The 15,869-nt window shown below is 54.6% G+C and overlaps 1 protein-coding gene across 2 annotated transcripts in view; it reads right to left on the minus strand.

The window, feature by feature from the left end:
* atp1a3b (ATPase Na+/K+ transporting subunit alpha 3b) overlaps window positions 1-15,869 on the minus strand; it is a 131,955-nt gene that overhangs the window by 24,243 nt on the left and 91,843 nt on the right. For both annotated transcript variants that reach the window (XM_086003905.1, XM_086003906.1), the window contains 3 exons: window positions 11,359-11,534; window positions 8,174-8,310; window positions 1,978-2,128 (listed from right to left, as the gene is read on the minus strand). In XM_086003905.1, coding sequence (XP_085860031.1) covers window positions 1,978-2,128; window positions 8,174-8,310; window positions 11,359-11,534 — 464 coding nt within the window. The remainder of the gene's footprint in view (window positions 1-1,977; window positions 2,129-8,173; window positions 8,311-11,358; window positions 11,535-15,869) is intronic.

Consider the following 15,869-nt stretch of genomic DNA (forward strand, 5'->3'; position numbering starts at 1 on the left):
TTATGATGGAGCTGTATAAAACACTGGTTAGGCCACAGCTGGAATACTGTGTGCAGTTCTGGTCGCCACACTACAGGAAAGATGTGATCGCGTTAGAGAGGGTGCAGAGGAGGTTCACCAGGATGTTACCAGGGCTGGAGCGCTTCAGCTATGAAGAGAGACTGGGCAGATTGGGTTTGTTTTCCTTGGAGCAGAGGAGGCTGAGGGGGGACATGATTGAGGTGTACAAAATTGTGAGGGGCATAGATAGGATGGATGCTGAGGAGCTTTTCCCCTTAGTAGAGGGGTCAATAACTAGGGGGCATAGATTCAAGGTAAAGGGAGGGAGGTTTAGAGGGGATTTGAGAAAGAACTTTTTCACCCAGAGGGTGGTTGGAGTCTGGAACTCACTGCCTGAAAGGGTTGTGGAGGCAGAAACCCTCACAACATTTAAGAAGCATTTGGATGAGCATTTGAAATGCCATAGCATACAAGGCTACGGGCCAAATGCTGGAATATGGGATTAGATTAGACAGGGCTTGATGGCCGGCATGGACACGATGGGCCGAAGGGCCTCTATCTGTGCTGTATTACTCTATGACTCTATGACTATAGCACCCTGGGGAGAGAGAGAGCGAGTGAGGGGACAGTCTCCAGTCACAGGAACTATAGCACCCTGGGGAGAGAGAGAGAGAGTGAGGGGACAGTCTCCAGTCACATGGACTATAGCACCCTGGGGAGAGAGAGAGAGAGAGTGAGGGGACAGTCTCCAGTCACAGGAACTATAGCACCCTGGGGAGAGAGAGAGAGAGAGTGAGGGGACAGTCTCCAGTCACAGGAACCATAGCACCCTGGGGAGACAGAGAGAGAGAGTGAGGGGACAGTCTTCAGTCACATGGACTATAGCACCCTGGGGAGAGAGAGAGAGTGTGAGGACAGTCTCCAGTCACAGGAACTATAGCACCCTGGGGAGAGAGAGAGAGAGAGTGAGAGGACAGTCTCCAGTCACAGGGACTATAGCACCCTGGGGAGAGAGAGAGCGAGTGAGGGGACAGTCTCCAGTCACAGGAACCATAGCACCCTGGGGAGACAGAGAGAGAGAGTGAGGGGACAGTCTTCAGTCACATGGACTATAGCACCCTGGGGAGAGAGAGAGAGAGAGTGAGAGGACAGTCTCCAGTCACAGGGACTATAGCACCCTGGGGAGAGAGAGAGCGAGTGAGGGGACAGTCTCCAGTCACAGGAACTATAGCACCCTGGGGAGAGAGAGAGAGAGTGAGGGGACAGTCTCCAGTCACAGGAACTATAACACCCTGGGGAGAGAGAGAGAGAGAGAGTGAGGGGACAGTCTCCAGTCACAGGAACTATAGCACCCTGGGGAGAGAGAGAGAGAGAGTGAGGGGACAGTCTCCAGTCACAGGAACCATAGCACCCTGGGGAGACAGAGAGAGAGAGTGAGGGGACAGTCTTCAGTCACAGGAACTATAGCACCCTGGGAAGACGGAAAGAGAGAGCGAGAGAGAGAGGGTGAGAGAGAGAGAGGGGACAGTCTCCAGTCACAGAGACTATAGCACCCTGGGGAGAGAGAGAGAGTGAGGGGACAGTCTCCAGTCACAGGGACTATAGCACCCTGGGGAGAGAGAGAGAGAGGGGACAGTCTCTAGTCACAGAGACTAAAGTACCCTGGGGAGACAGAGAGAGTGAGGGGACAGTCTCCAGTCACAGGGACTATAGCACCCTGGGGAGACGGAGACAGAGAGAGAGAGAGAGAGGGGACTGTCTCCAGTCACACGGACTATAGCACCCTGGGGAGACAGAGAGAGAGAGAGTGAGGGGACTGTATCCAGTCACAGGGACTATAGCACCCTGGGGAGACGGAAAGAGAGAGTGAGGGACTGTCTTCAGTGAGGAAGTGAGGGGGCCGGTTATCAGTCCTCTGAACTCTGACCTGTGTCTGGGCTCTTCTATTGGCCAGTTGTTACTGCTTTGAACTCTGACCTGTCTCTGGCAGCCCTCGACGATGATCAGTTTCTGCTGGGGCGAGGTGCGGGCGAACACGATCTCGGTGTGATTTCGCAGAATATCGTCAATCTGTTCTCCGCTAAGGTCCTTCAGATCACTACCGTGGATGACACAAGCCTTGGCATCTCTGGAACAACAAACAAGGGCAGGAAGAATGAGGAGAGGCAGAGAGAGAACTAAATGGTACACTTTTAAAAGGGGGGGGCAGGAACCTCGGAGTAAATGTACACAAATCTTTGTGAGTGGGCAATAAGGTGGCAGATGGAGGATCATGTAGGGAAATGTGAGGTTATTCAGTTTGGTAGGAAGAATAGAAAAACAGAATATTTTTTAAATGGTGAGGAACTATTAAATGTTGGTGTTCAGAGAGATTTAGGTGTCCTCATACAGGAAACACCAAAAAGCTAGCATGCAGGTACAGCAAGCAATAAGGAAGGCAAATGGCATGTTGGCCTTTATTGCAAGGGGGTTGGAGTACGAGAGTAAGGAAGTCTCGCTACAATTGTGCAGGACTTTGGTGAGACCACACCTGGAGTACTGTGCACAGTTTTGGTCTCCTTATCTGAGGAAGGATATACTTGCCTTGGAGGCGGAGCAACGAAGGTTCACTCGATTGATTCCTGGGATGAGAGGGCTGTCCTATGGGGAGAGATTGTGCAGAATGGACCAATACTCCCTGGAGTTTAGAAGATTGAGAGATAATCCCATTGAAACGTACAAGATTCTGAGGGGGATTGACAGGGTAGATGCTGAGAGGCTGTTTCTCCTGGCTGGAGAGTCTAGAACTAGGGGGCATAGTCTCAGGATAAGAGGTCGGCCATTTAAGACTGAGATGAGGGGGAATTTCTTCACTCAGAGGGTTGTGAATCTTTAGAATTCTCTGCCCCAGAGGGCTGTGGATACTCAGTCATTGAGACTGAGATCGATAGATTTTTGGACTCTAGGGGAATCAAGGGATATGGGGATTGGGCGGGAAAGTGGAGTTGAAGTCGAAGATCAGCCATGATCTTATTGAATGGCGGAGCAGGCTCAAGGGGCTGTATGGCCTACTCAGCCTTCTATTTCTTGTGTTTTTATGTTTTTTCAAGGTGGCAGAACAGGTTGAGAAGGCTTACTAAAAACATATGGGATCCTTAGTCTAATAATAGAGGAATAGAGTACAAAAGCAAGGAAGTTCTGCTAAATATTTATTCAACACTGGTTAGGCCCCAGCCAGAGTATTGTGGCCAATTCTGGGCACCACACTTTAGGAAGGATGTCAAGGCCTTGGAGAGGGTGCAGAGGAGATTTACTAGGATGGTACCAGGGATGAGGGACTTCAGTTAGGGCAGAGAGACTGGAGAAGCTGGGGTTGTTCTCCTTCGAGCAGAGAAGGTTAAGGGAGGATTTAATAGAGGTGTTCAAAATTATGAAATGTTTTGATGAGAGTAAATAAGGAGAAACTGCTTGCAGTGGCAGAGGGGTCAGTAACCAGAGGACACAGATTTAAGGTGATTGGCTAAAAGAACCGGAGGGGGAGATTTGGAGAATAGTCTTTACGCAGTGAGTTGTTGTTATCTGGAATGCACTGCCTGAAAGGGAGCAGATTCAATAATAACTTTCAAAAGGGAATTTGATAAATACACGAATGGCAGAGGGAAATGAGTCTAATAGAACAGCTCTTTCAAAGAGACAGAACAGGCACAATGGGCGGCATGGCCTTTGTTATAAATCTCATCATCAAGAAACTACTTATGAAATAACACTGGATGGCCAGCTGGTGGCGCCGTCCAAGGAGTATAAATACTCGGGCGTGGGCCCCAGCTTCCCAGGGACATTTTGTAAGACAAGGAACTAGTGAAGTACAACTAGACCTCCATGTTCTGAAACAAGTTGATTAAAGTCTTGCTTTATACTCAAACCAAGTGCGTAGTGAGTTTTATTACGTCAGCCTCATTCTGTGCTGTACGGTTCTCTAATGGTAGAGGTGTCACCGGAGGCAGTGGTGAGCTGTGGAGTCAGTTCCCCGGCCCAGGTTGGCAGGGCTGTGCGCAGATTCCCCGCTGGGCCCTACCCTCCGATCACGCCAACCGCGCAGGCAGTCCCAGGACAGAGAGAGAGAGAGTGCGGCATCGAAGCTCAGAGTTCCAGGGAGAAGCAAATTGAAACTAAACTGACGTATAACGGGAAGGCGGCAGGTAAAGGTCGGGCGGACATCAGAGAGGGTGATCACAGGGAAGGAGGAGAGTGAACTAGGACTTTACAGGAGAGCGCGTAAGAAGATGAAGGAGGGAGTCTAACTGTGGAGGATCAAGGTTTGGCAGAGATTGAAATAAATATGTCACTGTGTCCTTTCCTGTTCCTTGCTGGCATTTTCAGAAGTCAGAGGGTCGTGAGTTCGAGCACCACTCCAGAGACTTCAGCCCATAATCTAGGCCGACACTCCCAATGCCATTACTGAGGGAGCACTGCACTGTCGGAGGGGCAGTACTGAGGGAGCACTGCACTGTCGGAGGGGCAGTACTGAGGGAGCGCCGCACTGTCGTAGGGGCAGTACTGAGGGAGCGCTGCACTGTCGTAGGGGCGGCACTGAGGGAGCGCCGCGCTGTCAGATGGGCAGTACTGAGGGAGCACTGCACTGTCGGAGGGGCAGTACTGAGGGAGAGCTACACTGTCGGAGGGTCAGTACTGAGGCAGCCCTGCACTGTCGGAGGGGCAGTACTGAGGGAGCGCTGTACTGTATGAGGGGCAGTGCTGAGGGAGCACTGTACTGTCGGAGGGGCAGTATTGAGGAAGTGCTGCACTGTTGGAGGGGCAGTACGGAGGGAGAGCTGCGCTGTCGGAGGGGCAGTACTGAGGGAGTGCACAGTCGGAGGGTCATTACTAATGGAGTGCTGTACTGTCGGAGGGTCAGTATTGAGGGAGCGCCGCAATGTCTTGAGGATGAGTTCATTGAGTGTATTAGGGATGGGTTTCTTGAGCAGTATGTAACTGAACCGACCAGGGGGCAAGCAACCTTAGATTTGGTCCTGTGTAATGAGACAGGATTAATTAAAAATGTCCTAGTAAAGGATCCCCTTGGAATGAGTGACCATAACATGGTTGAATTCCATATTCAAGTAGAGGGTGAGAAGGTTGGATCTCAAACAAGCGTGCTGAGCTTGAATAAAGGAGACTATGAAGGTATGAGAGCGGAATTGATTAGAGTGGACTGGGAAAATAGATTAAAGGGTAAGACGGTACATGATCAGTGGTGTACATTTAAGGAGTTATTTTACAACTTCCAAAAAATATATATTCTACTGAGGAAAAAAGGGTGTAAAAGAAAAGATAGCCATCCGTGGCTAAGTAAAGTAATTAAGGATAGTATCCGACTAAAAACAAGGGCATATAAGGTAGCCAAATCTAGTGGGAGGATAGAAGATTGGGAAGTCTTTAAAAGACAGCAAAAAATAACTAAAAGATTGATTAAGAAAGGGAAGATAGATTATGAAAGTAAATTAGCAAAAAATATAAAAACGGATAGCAAAAGTTTCTATAGTTATATAAAAAGAAAAAGGGTGGCTAAAGTAAATGTTGGTCCCTTAGAGGATGAGACTGGGAAATTAATGGTGGGAAACATGGAGATGGCAAAAACGCTGAACAAATATTTTGTATCAGTCTTTACAGTAGAGGACACTAAGAATATCCCAACACTGGACAAACAGGGGGCTCTAGGGGGAGAGGAGCTAAATACGATTAAAATCACTAAGGAAGTGGTACTTGGTAAAATAATGGGACTAAAGCCGGATAAATCCCCTGGACCTGATGGCTTACATCCTTGAGGGAAGTGGCGGTAGGGATTGTGGATGCATTGGTAATAATTTTCCAAAACTGCCTGGACTCAGCAAAGGTCACGGCAGATTGGAAAACTGCTAATGTAACACCCTTATTTAAAAAGGGTAGTAGGCAGAAGGCTGGAAACTATATACCTGTTTGCCTAACATCTGTGGTTGGTAAAATGTTAGAGTCCATTATTAAGGAGACAGTAACGGGACATTTGGATAAACATAGTTTAATAGGACAAACTCAGCATGGTTTCATGAAGGGGAAGTCATGTTTGACAAATTTGCTTGAGTTCTTTGAGGAAGTAACATACAGGGTGGATAAAGGAGAACCAGTGGACGTAGTGTATTTGGACTTCCAAAATGCATTTGACAAGGTGCCACACAAAAGATTATTGCTCAAGATAAAAAATCACGGGATTGGGGGTAATATTCTGGCGTGGGTGGAGAATTGGCTCTCTAACAGAAAGCAGAGAGTTGGGATAAATGGTTCATTCTCAGACTGGCAATCAGTAACTAGTGGTGTTCCACAGGGGTCAGTGCTGGGTCCCCAACTCTTTACAATCTATATTAACGATTTGGAGGAGGGGACCGAGTGTAACATATCAAAGTTTGCAGATGATACAAAGATGGGAGGGAAAGTAGTGAGTGAGGAGGACATAAAAAACCTGCAAAGTGACATAGACAGGCTAAGTAAGTGGGCAGAGATTTGGCAGATGGACTACAATACTGGAAAGTGTGAGGTTATGCACTTTGGCAGGAAAAATCATAGAGCAAGTTATTATCTTAATGGCAAGAAACTGGAAAGTACTGTAGTACAAAGGGATCTGGGGGTCCTGGTGCACGAAACTCAAAAAGTTAGTATGCAGGTGCAGCAAGTGATCAAGAAGGCCAATGGAATGTTGGCTTTTATTGCTAGGGGGTTGGAATATAAAAACAGGGAGGTATTGCTGCAGTTATACAAGGTATTGGTGAGACCGCACCTGGAATACTGCATACAGTTTTGGTGTCCATACTTAAGAAAAGACATACTTGCTCTCGAGTCAGTACAAAGAAGGTTCACTCGGTTAATCCCGGGGATGAGGGGGTGGTCATATGAGGAGAGGCTGAGTAGATTGGGACTCTACTCATTGGAGTTCAGAAGAATGAGAGGCGATCTTATTGAAACATATAAGATTGTGAAGGGGCTTGATCGGGTGGATGCGGTGAGGATGTTCCCAATGATGGGTGAAACTAGAACTAGGGGGCATAATCTTAAAATAAGGGGCTGCTCTTTCAAAACTGAGATGAGGAGAAACTTCTTCACTCAGAGGGTGGTAGGTTTGTGGAATTTGCTGCCCCAGAAAGCTGTGGAAGCTACATCATTAAATAAATTTAAAACAGAAATAGATAGTTTCCTCGAAGTAAAGGGAATTAAGGGTTACGGGGAGCGGGCAGGAAATTGGACATGAGTCTAGGTTCGGAATGGTCATGGCCCTGTGGGTAGTGGAGCGGGCCCAGGGGCCGTGTAGCCTGGTTCTGCTCCTACTTCTTGTGTTCTAATTCTGTGTTAGATTTCAGGAGATGGTTTTATTCCTGTTCCTGGCTGGGGTGGAGATCGCCTTTACAGAAGGTAAGTACTGTAGAAAATATAGGGACAGAGTGATCTCCTGGAAGAGTTTCGATCACCTAGATGTGTCGGAGAGGAATTTCCCAGATTTTTTCTCCCAAATTGGCCATTGGGTTTTTTATCTGGTTTTTCGCCTCTCCCGGGAGATCACATGGGTTCGGGTGGGATGGAGAGTGATAGAAGATTTGAGGTTAGGATCAGATCAGCCATGATCTTACTGAATGGTGGAGCAGGCTCGAGGGGCCGATTGGCCTACTCCTGCTCCTATTTTTTATGTTCTTATGTCGGAGGGGCAGTACTGAGGGAGCGCCGCACTGTCGGAGGGGCAGTACTGAGGGAGCGCTGCACTGTCGGAGGGGCAGTACTGAGGGAGCGCTGCACTGTCGGAGGGGCAGTACTGAGGGAGCGCCGCACTGACAGAGGTGCCGTCTTTCGGATGAGATGTTAAACCCAGGCCCTCGTCTGCCCTTTCAGGTGGACGTAAAATATCCCACGGCCACTATTGGAAGAAGAGCAAGGGTGTTCTACCTAGTGCCCTGGGCCAACACTGCTCCCTCAACCAATGCCATTAAAACAGATTATCCGGTCATTATCTCATTGCTGTTTGTGGGAGCTTGCTGTGCGCAAATTGGCTGCCGCGTTTCCTACTTTTCAAACAGTGACTACACTTTAAAAAGTCCTTCATTGGCTGTGATGCACTTTGGGCCGTCCTGAGGTGGTGAAAGACGCTGTCGAATCGCACGTCGCCCTTGTGCCTCACCGTGGGTTGACCTGACTGACTGGGATGTTCAAGCGAGCGGCGATATCCTCCACCGTCTCATTCCCTTCCGAGATGATGCCCACTCCCTTGGCGATGGCCTTCGCTGTGATTGGGTGGTCTCCCGTCACCATGATAACCTGCAGGGAACGGAGTGTTAGGCGTCAAGCTCTGTAGCTCAGGCCCCTCCCCCCGCCCACTGCCACCCTGGGGCCAGCGGCCAAAGAATCTTCCCAATTCTCCCCCCTCCCCTGAAGGTGCTGAGTCTCTCCCTCTCCCCTGAAGGTGCTGACTCTCTCCCCCCTCCCCTGAAGGTGCTGACTCTCTCCCCCCTCCCCTGAAGGTGGTGACTCTCTCCCCCCTCCCCTGAAGGTGCTGACTCTCTCCCCCCTCCCCTGAAGGGGCTGACTCTCTCCCCCCTCCCCTGAAGGTGCTGACTCTCTCCCCCTCCCCTGAAGGTGCTGACTCTCTCCCCCTCCCCTGAAGGTGCTGACTCTCTCCCCCTCCCCTGAAGGTGCTGACTCTCTCCCCCCTCCCCTGAAGGTGCTGACTCTCTCCCCCCTCCCCTGAAGGTGCTGACTCTCTCCCCCCTCCCCTGAAGGTGCTGACTCTCTTCCCCCCTCCCCTGAAGGTGCTGACTCTCTCCCCCCTCCCCTGAAGGTGCTGACTCTCTCCCTCCCCTGAAGGTGCTGACTCTCTCCCCCCTCCCCTGAAGGTGCTGACTCTCACCCCCCCTCCCCTGAAGGTGCTGACTCTCTCCCCCCTCCCCTGAAGGTGCTGACTCTCTCCCCCCTCCCCTGAAGGTGCTGACTCTCTCCCCCCTCCCCTGAAGGTGCTGACTCTCTCCCCCTCCCCTGAAGGTGCTGACTCTCTCCCCCCCTCCCCTGAAGGTGCTGACTCTCTCCCCCCTCCCCTGAAGGTGCTGACTCTCTCCCCCCTCCCCTGAAGGTGCTGACTCTCTCCCCCTCCCCTGAAGGTGCTGACTCTCTCCCCCCTCCCCTGAAGGTGCTGACTCTCTCCCCCCTCCCCTGAAGGTGCTGACTCTCTCCCCTCCCCTGAAGGTGCTGACTCTCCCCCCCTCCCCTGAAGGTGCTGACTCTCTCCCCCCTCCCCTGAAGGTGCTGACTCTCCCCCCTCCCCTGAAGGTGCTGACTCTCCTCCCCCTCCCCTGAAGGTGCTGACTCTCTCCCCCCTCCCCTGAAGGGGCTGACTCTCTCCCCCCTCCCCTGAAGGTGCTGACTCTCTCCCCCTCCCCTGAAGGTGCTGACTCTCTCCCCCCTCCCCTGAAGGTGCTGACTCTCTCCCCCTCCCCTGAAGGTGCTGACTCTCTCCCCCCTCCCCTGAAGGTGCTGACTCTCTCCCCCCTCCCCTGAAGGTGCTGACTCTCTCCCCCCTCCCCTGAAGGTGCTGACTCTCTCCCCCTCCCCTGAAGGTGCTGACTCTCTCCCCCCTCCCCTGAAGGTGCTGACTCTCTTCCCCCCTCCCCTGAAGGTGCTGACTCTCTCCCTCTCCTGAAGGTGCTGACTCTCTCCCCCCTCCCCTGAAGGTGCTGACTCTCTCCCCCCTCCCCTGAAGGTGCTGACTCTCTCCCCCTCCCCTGAAGGTGCTGACTCTCTCCCCCCTCCCCTGAAGGTGCTGACTCTCTCCCCCCTCCCCTGAAGGTGCTGACTCTCTCCCCCCTCCCCTGAAGGTGCTGACTCTCTCTCTCCTCCCCTGAAGGTGCTGACTCTCTCCCTCCCCTGAAGGTGCTGACTCTCTCCCCCCCTCCCCTGAAGGTGCTGACTCTCTCCCCCCTCCCCTGAAGGTGCTGACTCTCTCCCCCTCCCCTGAAGGTGCTGACTCTCTCCCCCCTCCCCTGAAGGTGCTGACTCTCTCCCCCCTCCCCTGAAGGTGCTGACTCTCTCCCCCTCCCCTGAAGGTGCTGACTCTCTCCCCCCTCCCCTGAAGGTGCTGACTCTCTCCCTCTCCTGAAGGTGCTGACTCTCTCCCCCTCCCCTGAAGGTGCTGACTCTCTCCCTCTCCTGAAGGTGCTGACTCTCTCCCCCCTCCCCTGAAGGTGCTGACTCTCTCCCCCCTCCCCTGAAGGTGCTGACTCTCTCCCCTCTCCTGAAGGTGCTGACTCTCTCCCCCCTCCCCTGAAGGTGCTGACTCTCTCCCCCCTCCCCTGAAGGTGCTGACTCTCTCCCCCCTCCCCTGAAGGTGCTGACTCTCTCCCCCGTCCCCTGAAGGTGCTGACTCTCTCCCCCCTCCCCTGAAGGTGCTGACTCTCTCCCCCCTCCCCTGAAGGTGCTGACTCTCTCCCCCCTCCCCTGAAGGTGCTGACTCTCTCCCCCTCCCCTGAAGGTGCTGACTCTCTCCCCCTCCCCTGAAGGTGCTGACTCTCTCCCCCCTCCCCTGAAGGTGCTGACTCTCTCCCTCTCCTGAAGGTGCTGACTCTCTCCCCCCTCCCCTGAAGGTGCTGACTCTCTCCCCCCTCCCCTGAAGGTGCTGACTCTCTCCCCCTCCCCTGAAGGTGCTGACTCTCTCCCCCTCCCCTGAAGGTGCTGACTCTCTCCCCCCTCCCCTGAAGGTGCTGACTCTCTCCCTCTCCTGAAGGTGCTGACTCTCTCCCCCTCCCCTGAAGGTGCTGACTCTCTCCCCCTCCCCTGAAGGTGCTGACTCTCTCCCTCTCCTGAAGGTGCTGACTCTCTCCCCCTCCCCTGAAGGTGCTGACTCTCTCCCCCCTCCCCTGAAGGTGCTGACTCTCTCCCCCCTCCCCTGAAGGTGCTGACTCTCTCCCCCCTCCCCTGAAGGTGCTGACTCTCTCCCCCCTCCCCTGAAGGTGCTGACTCTCTCCGCCCTCCCCTGAAGGTGCTGACTCTCTCCCCCCTCCCCTGAAGGTGCTGACTCTCTCCCCCCTCCCCTGAAGGTGCTGACTCTCTCCCCCCTCCCCTCAAGGTGCTGACTCTCTCCCCCTCCCCTGAAGGTGCTGACTCTCTCCCCCCTCCCCTGAAGGTGCTGACTCTCTCCCCCCTCCCTGAAGGTGCTGACTCTCTCTCCTCCCCTGAAGGTGCTGACTCTCTCCCCCCCCTTCCCCTGAAGGTGCTGACTCTCTCCCCCCCTCCCCTCAAGGTGCTGACTCTCTCCCCCCTCCCTGAAGGTGCTGACACTCTCCCCTCCCCTGAAGATGCCCGCCTCTCGGGGGGTACCTTGATGCCCGCACTCCGGCATTTCCCGACAGCGTCTGGCACGGCCGCCCGCGGTGGGTCAATCATGGACATCAGACCAATAAAGCACAAGCTCTCGGTGGGGAAATTCACATCGTCCGCATCAAAGGCGAATCCTTTTGGGAACTGCTCCTCTGGAAGGTAGAAATGGCAGAAACCTGGAGAGAGCACAAGAAGCACACGCACACACGGGAAAGTCACCAGGGACCACCTCACGGCATTACACCAAACATACAGCGTCATGAATCTTATCATGACTCATGAAGTAACACTGGGCGGCCAGCTGGTGGCGCCGTCCAAGGAGAATAAATACTTGGGCGTGGGCCCAGCTTGCTCAGGATGTTTCTGTAACCAGGAACTAGTGATGTAACTGGAGTCTCATGGTTTTGAAGCAGTTGATTAAAGCCTTGTTTTATACTCAAACCAAGTGCTCAGTAGTCTTTTTACATCATACAGCACAGAAGGAGGCCATTCGGCCCATTGAATCTGCCCTGGTTCTCTCGAAGAGCAATCCTGTTAGTCCCACTCCCCCGCTCTTTCCCCATATCCCTGCAATTTTTTCTCCTTCAAGTATTTATCCAATTCCTTTTTGAAGGCTACTATTGAATCTGTATCCACCGCCCTTTCAGGCAGTGCATTCCAGATCCTCACCACTCGCTGCGTAAAAAGTTTCCCCTCATGTCGCCTCTGGTTCTTTTGCCAATCACCTTAAATCTGTGCCCTCTGGTTACCGACCCTTCAGCCATTGGGAACAGTTTCTCTTTATTTACTCTATCTAAACCCTTCATGATTTGAAACAGCTCGGTCAAATCTCCTCTCAGCTTTCTCTGCTCTAAGCTCTGAGCTTTGAGCCTCCTCCCACCCCCACAGAATGACACTGGGGCTAAAAAAGGTTAAATTATGGGCTCATTAGTCTAACGTCAGTTGTGGGGGAGTTACTGGAATCTATTAGGGATGGAGGGACTGGGCATTGGGACAAAGATGAACCGATCAGAGGGAGCCAGCATGGACTTGTAGCGGGGGTGTCATTTCTATCGAACCTCGATGAATTTTTATTCGTTTATGGGATGTGGGTGTCGCTGGCAAGGCCAGCATTTATTGCCCATCCCTAGTTGCCCTTGAGGAGGTGGTGGTGAGCCGTCTTCTTGAACCACTGCCGTCCGTGTGGTGAAGGTACTTCCACAGTGCTGTTAGGGAGTTCCAGGATTTTGACCCAGCGACGATGAAGGATCGGCGATATATTTCCAAGTCAGGATGGTGTGTGACTTGGAGGGGAACTTGGAGGTGGTGGTGTTCCCATGTGCCTGCAATTCTTTGAGGTCACTAACGTGTTAGATAAGGGAGTGTCTGCGGATGTTATTTATATGGACTTCCAGAAGGTATTCGACAAGGTTCCACATAAGAGACTGTTAACAAAAATGAGAGCCCGTGGAATTGGAGGCAACCTCTTGGCTTGGATAGGGAGTTGGTTGGGAGGCAAGAGACAAGAGTAGGAATAATGTGCATGTACTCTAAGTGGCAGGATGTGACCCGTGGTGTCCCCCAGGGATCTGGGCCTGGGACCTCAGCTTTTTGCTATATTTATAAATGACGAGAGAGCTGTATAAGCAAGTTGGCTGACAACACTAAGTGAGGTGGTACAGTCAATGGTGTAGATGGGAGCAGGAAGTTGCAGAGGGCCATTGATAGATTGAGTGAGTGTACAAAACAGTGGCAGGTGGAGTTCAGTGTGGGGAATTGTGAGGTCATCCACTTTGGGCCGAAGAAAAATAGATCAGGGTATTTTTTAAATGGTGAAAAGCTCGGAACTGTGGAGGAGCAGAGAGATTTAGGAGTCCAAAGTGTAGAAATCACTAAAAAGTTGTGGACTGGTACAAATTTAATTAAGGGCAGCACGGTGGCAGAGTGGTTAGCACTGTTGCCTCACAGCGCCAGGGACCCGGGTTCGAATCCGGCCTCGGGTGACTGTCTGTGTGGAGTTTGCACATTCTCCCCGTGTTTGCGTGGGTTTCCTCCGGGTGCTCCGGTTTCCTCCCACAGTCCAAAGATGTGCGGGTTAGGTTGATTGGCTATGATAAATTGACCCTTAGTGTTAGGGGGATTAAATACGTGGGGTTACGGGGATAGGGTGGGATATGTGTTGGTGTAGGGGTTACGGGGATCGGGTGGGATATGTGTCGGCGCAGGCTCGATGGGCCGAAATGGCCTCTATCTGCACTGTGGGGTTTCTGTGATTCTGTGAAAAAGGCTAATGGAATGTTCGCCGTTACCTCAAGCGCTGGAACACACAAGGGTGGAAGTTATGTTACAGCTGTACAGAGCTCTGGTTAGACCCAATCTGGAGTATCCGAAATAACAACAGAAAATGCTGGAAAAACTCAGCAGGCCAGGCAATATCCGTGGAGAGAGAAACAGAGTTAACGTTTCAGGTCGAAGACCTTTGTCAAGACTGAAAAAGCTCAGGAAATGAAACAAATTAAAAGGCCAGTATGGGGGCTGGGAGAGTACAAAAGAAAAGTGAAGAGACATTAAGAGGTATTCAAAACCAGACGAGATGGTGATAGGACTAGTGGAGACAAAAGGCGGCTCTAGATTAGGTGTGAAATGCGCTGGCAGAATGGGAGACAGCTGCCATGTGGGAGAGAGAAAAAGGGGGGAGGGGGGAAAGGGCCCCGCACCTCAGGAAGGATATCTTGGCCTTGGAGGGGGAGCAGCACAGATTCACCAGAATGATACTGAGGCTAAATGGGTTAAATTACGAGGACAGGTTGCACAGACTAGGCTTGTATTCCCTCGAGTTTAGAAGATTAAGGGGTGATCTAATCGAGGTGTTCAAGATGATTAAAGGAGTTGAACGGGTAGAGAGAGAGAGAAACTGTTTCCTCTGGTGGGGTCTAGAACAAGGCCCCACCCCCCCCAGCCCACTCGCCCAGCACCCTCCCCCCCCAGCCCACTCGCCCAGCACCCTCCCCCCCCAGCCCACTCGCACAGCACCCTCCCCCCAGCCCACTCGCCCAGCACCCTCCCCCCCAGCCCACTCGCCCAGCACACTCCCCCCCAGCCCACTCGCCCAGCACCCTCCCCCCCAGCCCACTCGCCCAGCACCCACCCCCCCAGCCCACTCGCCCAGCACCCTCCCCCCCAGCCCACTCGCCCAGCACCCTCCCCCCCCAGCCCACTCACACAGCACCCTCCCCCCCAGCACACTCGCCCAGCACCCTCCCCCCCAGCCCACTCGCCCAGCACCCTCCCCCCAGCCCACTCGCCCAACACTCACCCCCCCAGCCCACTCGCCCAGCACCCTCCGCCCCGCCAGCCCACTCACCCAGCACCCTCCCCCCCAGCCCACTCGCCCAGCACCCTCCCCCCCCAGCCCACTCGCCCAGCACCCTCCCCCCCAGCCCACTCGCCCAGCACCCTCCGCCCCGCCAGCCCACTCGCCCAGCACCCTCCCCCCCAGTCCACTCGCCCAGCACCCTCCCCCCCAGCCCACTCGCCCAGCACCCTCCCCCCCAGCCCACTCGCCCAGCACCCTCCCCCCCAGCCCACTCGCCCAGCACCCTCCCCCCCAGCCCACTCGCCCAGCACCCTCCCCCCCCAGCCCACACACACAGCACCCTCCCCCCCAGCCCACTCGCCCAGCACCCTCCCCCCCCAGCCCACTCGCCCAGCACCCTCCCCCCCAGCCCACTCGCCCAGCACCCTCCCCCCCAGCCCACTCGCCCAGCACCCTCCCCCCCAGCCCACTCGCCCAGCACCTTCCCCCCCAGCCCACTCGCACAGCACCCTCCCCCCCCAGCCCACTCGCCCAGCACTCTCCCCCCCAGGCCACTCGCCCAGCACCCTCCCCCCCAGCCCACTCGCCCAGCACCCTCCCCCCCAGCCCACTCGCCCAGCACCCTCCCCCCCAGCCCACTCGCCCAGCACCCTCCCCCCCCAGCCCACTCACACAGCACCCTCCCCCCCAGCCCACTCGCCCAGCACCCTCCCCCCCAGCCCACTCGCCCAGCACCCTCCCCCCAGCCCACTCGCCCAGCACCCTCCCCCCCAGCCCACTCGCCCAGCACCCTCCCCCCCAGCCCACTCGCCCAGCACCCTCCCCCCCAGCCCACTCGCCCAACACCCACCCCCCCCAGCCCACTCGCCCAGCACCCTCCGCCCCGCCAGCCCACTCACCCAGCACCCTCCCCCCCAGCCCACTCGCCCAGCACCCTCCCCCCCCAGCCCACTCGCCCAGCACCCTCCCCCCCCAGCCCACTCGCCCAGCACCCTCCCCCCCAAGCCCACACGCCCAGCACCCTCCCCCCCAGCCCGCTCGCCCAGCACCCTCCCCCCCAGCCCACTCGCCCAGCACCCTCCCCCCCAAGCCCACTCGCCCAGCACCCTCCCCCCCCAAGCCCACTCGCCCAGCACCCTCCCCCCCAGCCCACTCGCCCAGCACCCTCCCCCCCCAGCTCACTCGCCCAGCACCCTCCCCCCCAGCCCACTCGCCC

This window comes from Somniosus microcephalus, chromosome 12, assembly GCF_052327205.1.
Source record: "Somniosus microcephalus isolate GS21.2 chromosome 12, FLI_Smic_1.0, whole genome shotgun sequence".
Taxonomy (NCBI): Eukaryota; Metazoa; Chordata; class Chondrichthyes; order Squaliformes; family Somniosidae; genus Somniosus; species Somniosus microcephalus.